General features: G+C 33.7%; 1 protein-coding gene across 5 annotated transcripts in view; it reads right to left on the reverse strand.

Annotated features, from left to right (window-relative positions):
- SCLT1 (sodium channel and clathrin linker 1) overlaps positions 1-14,318 on the reverse strand; it is a 224,997-nt gene that overhangs the window by 52,490 nt on the left and 158,189 nt on the right. For 4 of the 5 annotated variants that reach the window (XM_037991956.2, XM_073017630.1, XM_037991963.2 and 1 more), the window contains 2 exons: positions 12,416-12,608; positions 4,540-4,736 (listed from right to left, as the gene is read on the reverse strand). In XM_037991956.2, the coding sequence (XP_037847884.1) occupies positions 4,540-4,736; positions 12,416-12,608 (390 nt within the window). Of the gene's footprint in view, positions 1-4,539; positions 4,737-12,415; positions 12,609-14,318 lie in introns of those variants that run through there. The other variant, XM_073017631.1, reaches the window with a different exon arrangement.

The raw sequence follows: 14,318 nt of genomic DNA on the forward strand, positions 1-14,318 counted from the left end.
AACTCTCAAGCCAGATAATTATGCTTATTCATAAAATCTATTATATTTCTATCCTTTTTTAAAAAACAATTATAGCCCATCTGGTTCATGCTTTCTCTTGAATTATTTGCTCTGAGGGAAGACAGCTGCCAAGTCATGAGGATACCAAACTTCTCTGTGGAAAGGACACAGGGCTTTCATGTCACTGATACATTTGTTGTCCATCTTCCTCTAAATTGATTCAAGTCCTTTTCTTTCTCATCTCTACTTTAATCTTTAGTATTTGCCATATGCCGGAACACCGACCTTTTGTGCCCATGCCAGATCTCTGCCTCAGTTTATGCTTTTGAGGAGAAATAATTCATGACAATAGATTTGTCTGTAATTAAAAACAAAACTGAAAATTTCCTTTCTAGAGTACCTGCATTATAGGTTTTTAATAAGTATAAACCACAGAACATTTAAAATAAGATTTGGTAATAAAAATTGAATTTGTAAGATATTCATGGCATGAATTAAAGTATTTATTGGTTAAATATATTTAACCTTATATGTTAAAATATACATGTATAAAACAAGTTAAAATCTAAAATATCTATAATTTTTGAGGTCATTGTTTGATTTTTCTAAAAAAACAATTTCCTACCCAATATAGGGAACTACCTCAACACAATAAAGGGTATTTATGAAAAATCCACAGCTAGCATCATACTTAACGGTGAAAAATTGAAATTATTTCCTCTGAAGGTCAAGAACATGACAAGGATGCCCATTTTTGCCACTTCTATTCCATATGGTACTGAAAGTCCTACCCAGAGAAATTAGGCAAGACCAAAAAAAGGCATCAAATTGGAAAGGAAGAAGTTAAATTGCCCCTGTTTACAGATGAAATGATCTTACATATACAAAACCCTGAAGGCCTCATCAAAAAACTGCTAGAATAAACAAATGCAGTTAAATTGCAGGTTACAAAATCAACACACAAAGTATCAGTGGCATTTTTATACACTAACAGCAATCTATTTGAAAAAGAAATCAAGAAAACAATTCCATTTACAATAGCTACTAAAACAATAAAATACCTACGAATAAATTCAACCAAGAAGGGAAAAATCTCCATATTGAAAACTACCAAAATTTGATCAAAGAAATTTAAGAAGGCACAAATAATTGGAAAGATATCTTGTATTCATGAACTGAAGAAATTAATATTGTCAAAATGTTGATACTATTCAAAGTGATCTACAGATTCAATGCAATGCCTATCAAAATTCCAATGACATTTTTCACAGAAATGGAAAAGATGATCCTAAAATTTGTATGAAACCACAAATGACCCCAGTCAGACCAATCTTGAGAAAGAAAAACAAAGTTGGAGGCTTCACACTAGGTCTATTATGGCACAAAAGACCAAATGCCATTTGTTAACATACAGTGAATAAAGGAAAGGTAGAAGAAACACTTGATTTTTCCTTTTATTCATATTTTTTCTTTTAGAATGAGTTGATTCTACAGCATCTTCCAAAGGTGACCAAAGACTTTTTTTCTTTACTTAAAACCATTTTGAAGTCACGAATTTAAAAAATATGTTTGATATGTTTCAATTTATTGCATATATTCTTTTTGATATGCAGATAGTCCCCACATGGGCTGGGGACTTAAGTTGGTCCATGGGCCATTTTGATGTGACCCCAGTAATCTTGATACCTTCTCTTTGCTTTTTGTGATGAAAAAGTATTTTCTCGGCTTATCTTGTACTGTCCTGTCCCAAATCTGTAATCAATAATTTTTCCAAAGAGTCCTAGTCTCTTTTAGGAGACCTTTTAGTTTCTTTTTTTTTTTTTTTTTTTTTGAGACAGTCTTGCTTTGTCACCCAGGCTGGAGTACAGTGGGGCGATCTAGGCTCGCTGCGAGCTCCGCCTCCCGGGTTCACGCCATTCTCCTGCCTCAGCCTCCCCAGTAGCTGGGACTACAGGCACCCGCTACCATGCCCGGCCCTGTCTTTACTAAAAATTTTTCATATTTTTAGTAAAGACAGGGTTTCACCATGTTAGCCAGGATGGTCTCGATCTCCTGACCTCGTGATCTGCCCGCCTTGGCCTCCCAAAGTGCTGGGATTACAGGCGTGAGCCACTGTGCCTAGTCTTTAGTTTCTTTTAAGACCTTTTAAGAATACTGGTCTTGTTTTCACCGTTTACTGAAAAGATTGAACTAGGGAATACACGTTTTTAAAGAGTAAAATACAACTTGAGTTCATAAACTCATATTTTCAATTCCAATTTAGAACTACAAGTTTATTCAATTTCTTTTAAGTTTCTTCTCTTTTATGATGAAAAATTTGGTTCTTAAAGACTTTTATAATAATTCAGCTGCCTTATCCTATAATTATAAGTTTCAGAACACCACCATGAATATTATTTCTAACAATATGACTACTAAAAACAGTTTATGATTTCTTGCATTTCCTTTAATCCTTAGGCTTTATCCCACACAGTCTAATTATTATGTTTAATATCACTTGAAATAATTCATCTATGTAGTTAAGCCATCAACTTCCTATATAATTAAGTTAATTTGTTTAATTTTACTTTTGATTTTTAGGTATTGCTTTTCAAATTTTGATTTAATTTGAAAAATAATTATATAAACATTTATATAGTTCCAAAATTAAGCTTATAAATCTACAAAACAAGGTTCATTCAAAGAAGTCTATCCTTCATTCTGTCCCCCTCTCTCCTCTCAGAGATTACCTTTGAATTATTTTTTGGCCCACCTCTTCATTTTTAAAAACACAAATGTGTGTATGTGTGTGTGTGTACATATGTTGTTTATATACACATATGTGCACAAACCCACACACAGGCACACACACTCCTTACTCTTAATGAGTAGAATACTATACCTACTGTTACATTACCTTTTTTTAACCTTAATATACTTCAGATATTGCTCCATGTGCTAGGATTCTAACTGGGATTACACTGAATCTATAGGTACATTGGTGGGGGAGAATGAACATAATTATAATATTTAACATTCTAATTAATAAACATGGTCTCTGCCTTTATTTAGACTTTAATTACTCTTAATATTATATATAGTTTTCAAACAAAAGTCTTACATATCGTTTGTTAGATTTGTTGCTAGGTATTTGATGTTTTTTGATGTAATTATAAATTACTTTTAAAGTTTTATTTTTGAAATGTTTGTTACTGGTATGTAGATTACAAATGGTTTTTCTATATTCACTTAATAGTTTGTCTATCAATTATTTTGGACGTTTTACATATTTAACCATGTTGTCTTCCTTTCCATTTTGTCAACCTTTTATTTCTTTTTCTTGCCTTAGTGCACTGATTAGGACTCCAGTACAAAGATCAATAGAAATGGTAATAGTGAACTTCTCTGACATCTTCTCAGTCTTCAAAAGAATGTTATTGACATTATTTTTTGCCACTGAGAACAATGTTTGCTATAGAATAGATGGTTTTAGAAAATTAAGGAAATTATATTCCTAGTTTTTTTAAGGAATATTTAAAAAAAATCAATAAATATCACCCATTATTGCTTATTCATTTTCTGAATTTTTATTTTTTATTTTTACTATTTTGTCTTTATTTCTATTTCTCTGGATACGCTTTCTCAGTCTCTCTCAGTGGAATAATTTCCCTAAACTTTACATTTTGAAACTCAGTCCTCACAGTTTCCATCTCTCTATCCTCTTTTTCAACATGTTCTCATTCCATGACTTTAAAAATCATGTGTATGTTAGTCATTCATAAGTTTATAGCTCTTATTGTAATCTCTCCCCTGAATATCAACTTATATACATAATTGACTAGTTGATATCTTGACTTAAATATCTTTTGGGCAGCTCATACTTAACAGCCCAAAGCAAACTTCCTGTGATTATCACCAACCCTTTATAACCGAGTTTAAGCCACCACTATTTTATACGTGGACTATCATAGTACTAGTTTCTTTCTTCCTTCTCTTACCGTTGCCTCTTTACAGTCTATTCTTTTTTTTAATAGACTTTATTTTTTAGAGTAGTTTAAGGTTTACTATAGTAAATCATACAGTGATACAGATCATACAGTGATCACAATCATCTGTTGAACATTTAAGTCTGATCACATCACTTTGCTCGAACCTCTCTGATCTCATTCCCATGTTGAAGCTCTTGAGCTTCCCATCTCATTCAGCACAAAAATCTCAAGTTTTTTCTGAGGAAGGGTCAGATAACTTTTTCTCAAGGGCCAGAGAACAAATTATTTCAGGTTTTGCAGGCGAAACAGATTTTGTTGCAACTATCTAAACTAATATATCCAACAAAAACTACTACATTTTATGAAACATGCATGAAATTTGTAAAAAATATAATATTTGCTTTGGTTTATGACATAATATTTTTACAGTAGTTTCATAAATATTTACTGAATAAAAAGATAAGGTTCAGAATTATACATTTTTTTTAAAAAAGATTATGGCAAGGACATTAAATTACAGGTTAAAGAATTTCTTCTGTAAAACATGTCAAACAACTAACAGTAGACTTACTTTAGATTATTGATTCTAATTTCTGCACTTTCAGTAAGTTTCTTCGTTTCTTCTTTCCACCTATTGGCTGCCTTCTGTTGAGTCTCTAGGAGATGCCTCAGTTCAACAATGGAATTTCTATTACTGTCTTCCATCTCTCTCAATTGAACTTCAAACCCACGTTCCTTTACTGAAAATTCATGTTCCATTGTACTGATCTAAAAAACAAAATGAAAACATATTTTCTTTTCTTATAGGTGCTACACTGCTCAATGATATATACAAAAGGAATCACTCATTGTATTGTCAGAGGGACAGAAATGTTTGGATGAGAAAACTATGTAAGAAATCAAGTTTGGTCAGATGCGGTGGCTCACGCCTGTAATCCCAGCACTTTGGGAGGCCAAGGCAGGCAGATCACGAGGTCAGGAGTTTTGAGACCAGCCTGAACAACATAGTGAAACCCCTTCTCTACTAAAAATACAAAAATTAGCCAGGTGTGGAGTGTGTGCCTGTAATCCCAGCTACTCAGGAGGCTGAAGCAGGTGAATCGCTTGAACCCGGGAGGTGAGGGTTGCAGTGAGCTGAGATCGCACCACTGCACTTCAGCTTCCTGGGTGACAGAGTGACTCTGTCTAAAAAAAAAAAAAAAAAAAAAAAAAAGAAATCAAGTTTACAATTGGTCTTCAACATAAATGAAAACTTACAATGTTATGTCAGTAAAACTAGAATTATGATTAACTATGTTTTTTGCAACACTTTCCCTAACACCTTAACATGCCAGTAAAAGAAAAGTCTACTATCTATTACAACGTAACGCTTCTCTCTCTATTTACTCTGATTTTTGTTGCCAGAATCCAAGGAAAGTGTTGATGCTGTTGGTATCTGAGTTAGGTATTTACTCAAACCACTTTTGATTTACATACTAGACTTGAAATTCTTTCAAAGGGCTTTGTAAATTCAAAGATAATTATACACAGGAATTTCTTTACCACTTCAGCTGTAGTATTAGTGAATGATTAATGAACGAATTATTTTTCAGGAGAAAGAGACAATATAAATAATGATTTTGAAAATCTCTTACGAAACTGTCTTCAGTACACTTCTAAGAATTTATGTCATTATAGTAAAAGCACTTTAATTGCAGAATGAACTTATAAGTAAATGCTCTTTGGATACCCTAGAAGCCTTCTCTACTGGGGTTCAGGAAGAGAATTAAGCCCTAATGCTTTAAGGCATCCAATGTATATAATGACTTGCCTTCTTTCATATGTGTCTAGAATATAACTACCTAAGTACCATGTTTGGGGAAATTGAGAAAAAAGTTACTGAAACATTTTTCTACATTTTGTGGTTCAGATGAAAAACACTTGTGGAAAAAGGAAGCAAGGTGATCTGACTTCCTTATTGTACTCTCAGGCCATCTATATTTTGCTATACTAAAGAAGTATTATAAAGAACAACTATCTTGTGATACTTTAATTGCTTTAAAAATGGCCACAGCTGGCTAGACTTCTAGTAATTCATTAAACACGGTTACTCTCAAACTCAAAAAAGAACGAGACTCAACTTCACCATGTCAAAAAACACAAAACAAGGCCCAACAACAACAAAATTCTTGGCTCACTGAAGCAAACTGCAAACATCCTGTCCTTGCCACCCCTGCTAAATGCAACATGCTTCCTAAAACTCTACAGTTTGCTTTCTCAAATAGTACACATGCAGAAATGTAAGACTTTATAAATCCAGACACTGGAAAAACAATATTGGATGTGTTAGTTTTGGGTTGTATTACTGCTGTGCAAACCTACTGAGGCCCCTTGACCCCTGCTGCTATCTTAATAATGTTTGAATTATTAGATTCTGCAAATTTAGATTGCCTGCCTTTTCTCCTTCCCTGCCTTAATCTTCACCTCCTCTGGAGAAATCATGTTAGTCTAACATCTCAGGTGGAAAACAAAAAGTACAGCCCCCATGAGTGTCTGTCTCTCTCTCTCACGAACACGTGTTAAAAACTGATCTATGGGCCAGGCATGGTGGCTCATGTCTGTAATCCCAGCACTTTGGGAAGCTGAGGCAGGCAGATCACTGGAGGTCAGGAGTTTGAAACCAGCCTGGCTAACGGGGTGAATGAAACTCCATTTCTACTAAAAATACAAAAATTAGCCAGGTGAGGTGGCAGGTGCCTGTAATCCCAGCTACTTAGGAGGGTGAGGCAGAAGAATAGCTTGAACCTGGGAGGCGATGGTTGCAGTGAGCCAAGATCGGGCCATCACACTCTAGACTGGGTGACAGAGCTTCTCAAACAAACAAACAACAACAACAACAAAAAACCATATACGCATACAAAATTGATCAATGCATCTGTACAGTTTTGTAATTTGGCTGCCTAGTTAACTCCCACTCTCACTTGGATAATCTGTTTATCATTTCACAAGCTTTGTTTTAAGATCCTTCATGATAACCTGTTCCCTGCTTACTTTTACAAGCTTGTGTTGTGCCACACTATTCCCTTCCCTTTCTTTTATTTCCACTAAAATGCCTTTTTATTCTTTGGTTCTTTTCACATGCTGTTTCTTTTGCCTGAAATAATCTTTTTCTGCTTACCTATTTCAACTTTTGGAACTCATTCAGTTTATAATTATATATTTAAAGTTTGCCCACCTACATGCAAATTATAAGCTTTTAAGGATGGGTACCATATCTGTTTAGTTTACCATTGCACATTTAGCACCTGGAACATAGTACGGTTGTCAAAACATATTTGCAGATTGAATGGTGGCTTTTTGGTGTCAAAATTCAGTCTTTAACAAGCCCCATAGCCTTTAGTAGATACAATTCAAATTGCTAAGTAAATTGGACAGGTCTGTGGTAATGCTGACAGGCTAAGGGCCCCAACAACTATCTCCTATTACAAAAATTCTATTAATGATAAAATTCAGAAAGTTGGATGGGAAAAAGGGTTTTATGGTCTCTCTTCTTTCTTCCTTCCTTTGCAGAGAAATATCCACACAAGTAGATTACTGAATTGCTGGAAACAACTCCATTTCTTAATTTTAGATGGTTATGAGGGGGGAATTTAGACCATAAATGGAGAGTCTTGGCAAAAGGAGTAGTTAGAAAAGGCGAAAGCTAGGGCTGAAATCAATGCAGTGGCATTAAGATCAAATGAAAACTTCATATGATAAATTGTTAAGGTTTGTGGCCTACTGACCTCCCAATTTCTCCCAATTTGTCTTTATCTTTTTGGCTTCTTTCAGTTGATCTACTGAAGATCATACTCTTTTGCAATGGGGAGAAAAACAGCAAGGTGTAGGCGCACCAGGTTCCTATTTTGTCAAAGAAAGAATCAGTTACAAAGCAATTTATCTGAGAGCCTTCTTCCTCCCTAAAATAGAATTATAGCTAGTTAGTTAAGAGGTTTGGCTCTTTATCAATGGCTATTCTCTTAAGCTAGACACAGATTTGGTGAGATATGTGGGGTAGATAAACTTTCTATCACTCTTTTGTTCTCCATACCATCAGTTACTATCCTGAAATGTTAAAGAAGGATCAAGTGGCGTCCTAGATAGGAAAAATTCATTGATTCCATCCCCACTCATTATAAAAAAAAGAAAACAAATATATATTGTAAAATTATGGAAAATAACAAAGCATTGAAGTGAAATGTTAAAGACAGATCAAGTGGAGTACTAGATAGGGAAAATTCATTGATTGCATCCCCACCCATGATTAAAAAAAGAAAACAAAACAAATATATATTATAAAACTATGGAAGATATAAAGCATTAAAAAGACAAATATAAGGTGTCTCTATCTCAAAACTCAGACAATCACTTCTTTTACATAATTATTTTTATATATGAATTCTAAAATTGTTATTATAGTATGTAAAGGATTACTACCTGTATATGTGTGTGTGTGTATATATATTTTAATCATAGGGTGAATCAATATAAATGCATGATAAATTATTTGGAAATATAGTTTTTAATGACAATACAGTACCTTATTAAAAACATATACACTATATATCAAAAATATATATGTGTACACACACAGGTAGTAATCCGTTATACACTAAAGTAACAATTTTAAAATTCATAAATAAAAGCAATTATGTAGAAGTTAGAAGTATTATCTGAGTTTTGGGAGTAGAGGGACTTTATATTTGTCTTTTTAATGTTTTGTATTTTCCATATTTTACTATATATAGATGTAACATAATTATTCACTTCTAGATACTTAGGTTGTTTCTAATTTAGTATAAATAATGCTGCAATGAACTTGTGAAATATTTTAATTATTTTCTTATGACTGAATTTTAGACTCTAAAGTAAATATGTACCATTTAATACTTTTAGCTGCACATTCACTCAGAGATACTTAGCAATTAATTAATGGTGAGTTTAAACTGCTTATTGCCTACTGGTTTTTTTTCTTAGTTTGTAGATTCTGTTAATCTCTCACATGATTTTTTATTCGGTTACAAATATTTTTATCTTGTATTTTTAAAAGCTCCTGAGGTATGGTCTTAGAGCTTTCTGTCACATTTGTTAAAACTACCTCCCAGTGATTTCTTTTTGGAACATTTAAAAATGGTTTTAAATATTTAAAAACATATTTAAATTTATCAATATTTTCATTTGCAATTTCTTCCCTTTTTTTGCTTAGAAAGTTCTCTTTCAGTTAAATATTCATCTACATTTCCTGCTAATGTTTTATGGAATCATTAACATATTAACATAATGCATATGAAATTTATCATATACAGTTTATAATGAGATGAAGATACATTTTTTTCACCAAAGTACACTTTTTAAAAATCATAGAAATGTTTTAGTATGATAACTTTTGAGCATACACAAAATAGAATGTTACACTTCCTGTATGCCCATCACCCAGCTTCCATAATTGTCCAACTATCAAACTCATAGGCACTCTGGTTTCATGTATACTCTTGCTATTCTTGCCTACTTTCCTCTGCGAAGATTTATCTGTTTCTTTCTTCTAATGAACTGTGTACGTCTTAAAAGATCAGCTCAGTTTTTACACATTTACTGACATACTGAAGTCATCAAATAGATTTAGATACCCCAGGAGGTTCCCTCATGTGTCCTTCTAATCAGTACTCATCCATTTAAAAGGTAGCTATTCTGATAGTATCCTCACAGATAATTATGCTTATTCTTCACTACCATATAGTGAAATAAAATATAAGCTTTTGTATGTTTGGCTTCTTTGCTCGTCTCCATGTCTATGAGACTCATCCACTATTGCTTATATAGTTCATTATTTTTCACTGTTGCTTCTATTCCATTATATGAATATATCACAATTTATTCATACAATTTCATGTTAATGAAATCATTGTTTTTAGCCTCTACAAATATTCTTGTCCACATGTTTTGATGAATGTAAGCACTCTGTTGGGTATGTAGCCAGGATTATTTGGCATAAGATGTATATTAGTCCATTTTCATACTGCTATGAAGAAATACCTGAGACTGGGTAATTTATAAAGAAAAAGAGGTTTACTGGACTCACAGTTCTCACAATTGTGGCAGAAGGTGAAGGAGGACCAAAGGTATGTCTTATGTGGCAGCAGGCAAGAGGGCATTTACAGGGGAACTGCTCTTAAGAGCTGGGCACATTGGCTCTTGCCTCTAATCCCAGCACTTTGGGAGGCTGACGCAGGTGGATCACCTGAGATCAGGAGTTTGAGACCAGCCTGGCCAACATGGTGAAACCCCAACTCTGCTAAAAATACAAAATTAGCCAGTTGTGGTGGCACACAGCTATAGTCCTAGTTACTTGGGAGGCTGAGACAGGAGTCACTTGAACCTGGGAGGCGGATGCTGCAGTGAGCTGAGATCGCGCCACTGCACTGTAGCCTGGGAAAGACAGAGCAAGACTCCATCTGAAAACAAACAAACAAAAACAAAACAAAACAAAAAAACACCAACAAAAACCCATCAGATCTTGCGAGACTTATTCACTATCATGATAAAAGCATGGGAAAACCTGCCCCCATGATTCTGGGTCCCCCCATGACACGTGGGGATTATGGAACTACAAGATGAGATTTGGGTAGGAAGACAGTCAAACCATATCGGGATGTATGTATGTCCGGCTTCAAAAGATACTGCTACATTCCCAGCAGTATCTATCAAGGTTCTAGTTGCTTTATATTCTTACAAATATTTGATATTTTTAGTTTTTTTAATTTTAGCCATTCTGGTGGTGTGTACTGTTATCTTATAGTTTTAATTTAAATTCCCCTGAAAAATAGTGAAGTTGAACATATTTGCCTATATGCTATTTTATGAAGTGCCTACTTATGTCTTTTGCCCTTTTCTGGAAATGGAATATCTATTTTTTCCTTATTAACTATTAGCTGTTTTTTCCTTATTAATATTTTTCTTATTAATTGGTAAGAGTTTTTATATTTTGGATATGAGCTCTCTTTTTGGTTACATGCACTACAAATACTTTCTCGTACCTTCCCCTTTCTTAATGGTGTCTTTTGGTGACTAAAAAATCTTAATTTTTAGTGAAATCCAATTCAGCTTGGATTTTTCACTATGATTAGTGTTTTTTGTGCTCTGTTTAAGAAATATTTTCCAACCCAAAGGCAAGAAGATTTTCTCCTAGAAACTATCACTTCACATTTTACATTTAGGTCTACAAGGCAGCTCCAACTAATTTGCATATATGCTGTGATATAGGAGTTAAGTTTTATTTTTAAAATGTGGATCTGACTGATCTAGCACCATTTGTGAAGCCAGTTTCCCCCTCACTGAACTGCAATGGTGCCTTTGTTATAAATCAAGTGATTATGATAAATGAGTTTGTTTCTAGACTCAATTTTTTGCCATTGATCAAATTGATTATTCTTATATTGATAACACATTGTCTAAATTATTTTAGCTTTTTATCAAGTCTTGATATCTGGTGGTATGGTTCCTCTCCCTGTTCTTCAAAGAACTCCCACAGTGTAAAGCTCAAAGTAAAAACTTCTCTGTAAATAAGACTCTCTTTTTCATTTCAGAGTTCAAGGTTTTACAAATAACTAGGGTATTTCATACCTGCAATAGGAGGCATTCAAAAAATATATGTTGACATGAATTAGGTTGGAATATGACTTCTTAGGAGTTCTTCCAGCAATAAAAACCAAAATAAAATAATGACATGACCTCTTCATATTCTTACTATGAAATTGGAAGATGCAGATATTTATCATAAAAAGTCAGTGCCACTTTTTATAAAAGTCTCATGACATGGGGAAAGGTAAGCAAGATGTTGATGAAGATATTTGTGTTTCTTGAAAGTCCCTTAAAAGGAGGATCATCTTCCTATTACTAAACCATATAAGCATCAAAGGACAAGGAAATAAGAGAGAGAAGAAAGGGAATTTGTTTTAGATGACATTTTTGCCTCTTGCCTTCTTCCTGCCACGGAATTTTCAGACTAGCTGTGAATGGTTCTCAGAGCCTGCTGCTGTAACATCCTCTATACAGTTAGTTTTAGAGAAGTTCAACTTTTCAAAGGCTACTATATGGAGAGAAGAGAGGAAGGCAGTCTGTAAAGTTACCTAATCTATGGTTTTGCTAGTGGTGCTTAAATTGCTTTGGCAGGAATAACAGTATATTTCATGGTTAGAAAAGAATTTTTTTGTGTGTAGCAAAGGCAATCATTTTCAAGTATGCCTGCCAAGTTCTACAACACAGAAATGATTGGTTAACACTCTGAATTATGACTTAGTGCTATTTGATGAGAAGGCACCAAAAAAAAGAAAAAAAGGGGGGGCTCTTAAAGATATTTTGCTAGGTATCTCTAAATATTCTCCATACTTTGATTTTCATAAGTACACATTTAACTCTAGTCTTGAAAATACCTTTAATTTGGCTTTTTTTTGAGCCTCCAGGGCAATCTTCCTTAAACTCTCAGTCTCTTTCCGTAACTGTTTATTTTCTTGCTGAAGTTTTAGCCTTTGTTCACTGACAAGCCCACAGTTCTCTCTCTCAGACTCCAACACATTTTGAATTTTCTGAATCATTTCTTGGTAACGTGATATCTCTTCTGAGGAGCTGATTAAAAAATGAAATGAAAAGAATCCTTAAACTTAATAATCTATGTAGAAGATAAAAATCTGTCTACATTTTATCACATGGACTTTTGTTTGCTTTATTCTGAGCCATTTCTTTCCACTTTAGACTGAAACTATGTGGTTTCAAAATGTTATGTTATACCAGGCAAATACATTCAACTTAAATATATTCAAATCTTAACTAAGAACAGATGAACTGAACTGTTATCACTTATCTAGAAAATCAATGTGAGACTTCTTTCAAATTTGTACTAACATTAAGAATCACTGTGTATGGAGAACTTCAAGGGAATGAACTGAAGGAACAAAAAAAGGATGAGGCAGATAATAACCAACATTCCTTTACTTAATCAATAAACTCTATAGACTAACACAATAGCTGACTATATTACTAAATTATAAAATCTACTTTTATATTTTCCCATTATATGTCTTAGAAAGTTTTCATAAACTTCTAGTTCTGTAAACTTCTCGTTTTATCATAGGTTAAATGGATTATATTTCCTGAACTTTCTCAACAATGGATCACTGATCACCGGGTGAGACAACCTCTATACATTAATGTTGCTTCAGTCAATATACTGCTAATTTTTATTCCTATCTTTTAAAACTTCCATCTTTTCAATAACAGATAAGCCCTGTGAATATTCCCCGGTTAATAGGTTTCACAGGGAATTGTATAGAAATGCTACTAATATTGTGAAAGCTTAAGAAAACTACTAGTTAAAAGTATTTTGCAAGCAGAAAAATTCTTAAAGTAAAGAAGCAACTTTCACATGGTGGCAGTTTTATCACCATGAACCACTCCTTTATGGTCCTATTTTGGCATTCTGACCTGCCCATATCTGCCAGTGCTTTGGGTGAAAACAGTTAGTGATTGATTTTCTTTGATCTCTACCTCTGTCTTTCTAGATCTTTGCTTCCTCAGCAACTCTCACATTCTTGCAAATTCTGTTTCCTACATTAAATCCTTTATTCCCACAATACTCATAGTCTTTTTTCTGTCTAAACCTTGGTTGATAAAGTTCCTAATAAAGTGACATATCTAGGCAATGATAATAAAAGGATGATAACACCAGAAAGTAGCTGAGACCAGAAACAACCACACATTGTGAGCATCCTAATAGAAGTCCACAATATCATCATCTATGAAGAATTCTTCCAAAAACAACAACAAAAAAAGAAAGCTAGACCAGATCAAGCCTCTGGGTCTAATTACTAGTTTTTAGGAACTACATGAGACAGAGTAAACAGCATCAATACATAGGCATGCAGTGGAGGAAACTCTACATTACTAAGAACTAGTTTTTAAAACAAATTATTTGCAACAACAACAAAAAAATACAGAAAAGGGGATTCCCAGAGATTAAAGGAGATGCAAGACTACAGCACTCCAAGCATTCCTGAAATTAGAAATGGACAGGAGCACTCACACTCAAGAGAAACCCTTTAAATGAATGACTAAGAAAAATTCATCAAATACATCTTAAAGCACATATGAAAACTTAGGAGAAAAACTCTTTGGATGTGGAGAATGTGGGAAAGCCTTCATTAATTCCTCATGTCTTGATGAAAGTGTAAGAATTCATACTGAGGAGAACTCTGCTTATAAAAAGAATGCATAGGAGTCTTTAGTCATTTCTCATTTCCTTAATGAAGGAAAAGAACTCACATTGGAAAGAAGCCCTGT

This window comes from Chlorocebus sabaeus, chromosome 7 (genome assembly GCF_047675955.1).
Source record: "Chlorocebus sabaeus isolate Y175 chromosome 7, mChlSab1.0.hap1, whole genome shotgun sequence".
NCBI classification, from domain to species: Eukaryota; Metazoa; Chordata; class Mammalia; order Primates; family Cercopithecidae; genus Chlorocebus; species Chlorocebus sabaeus.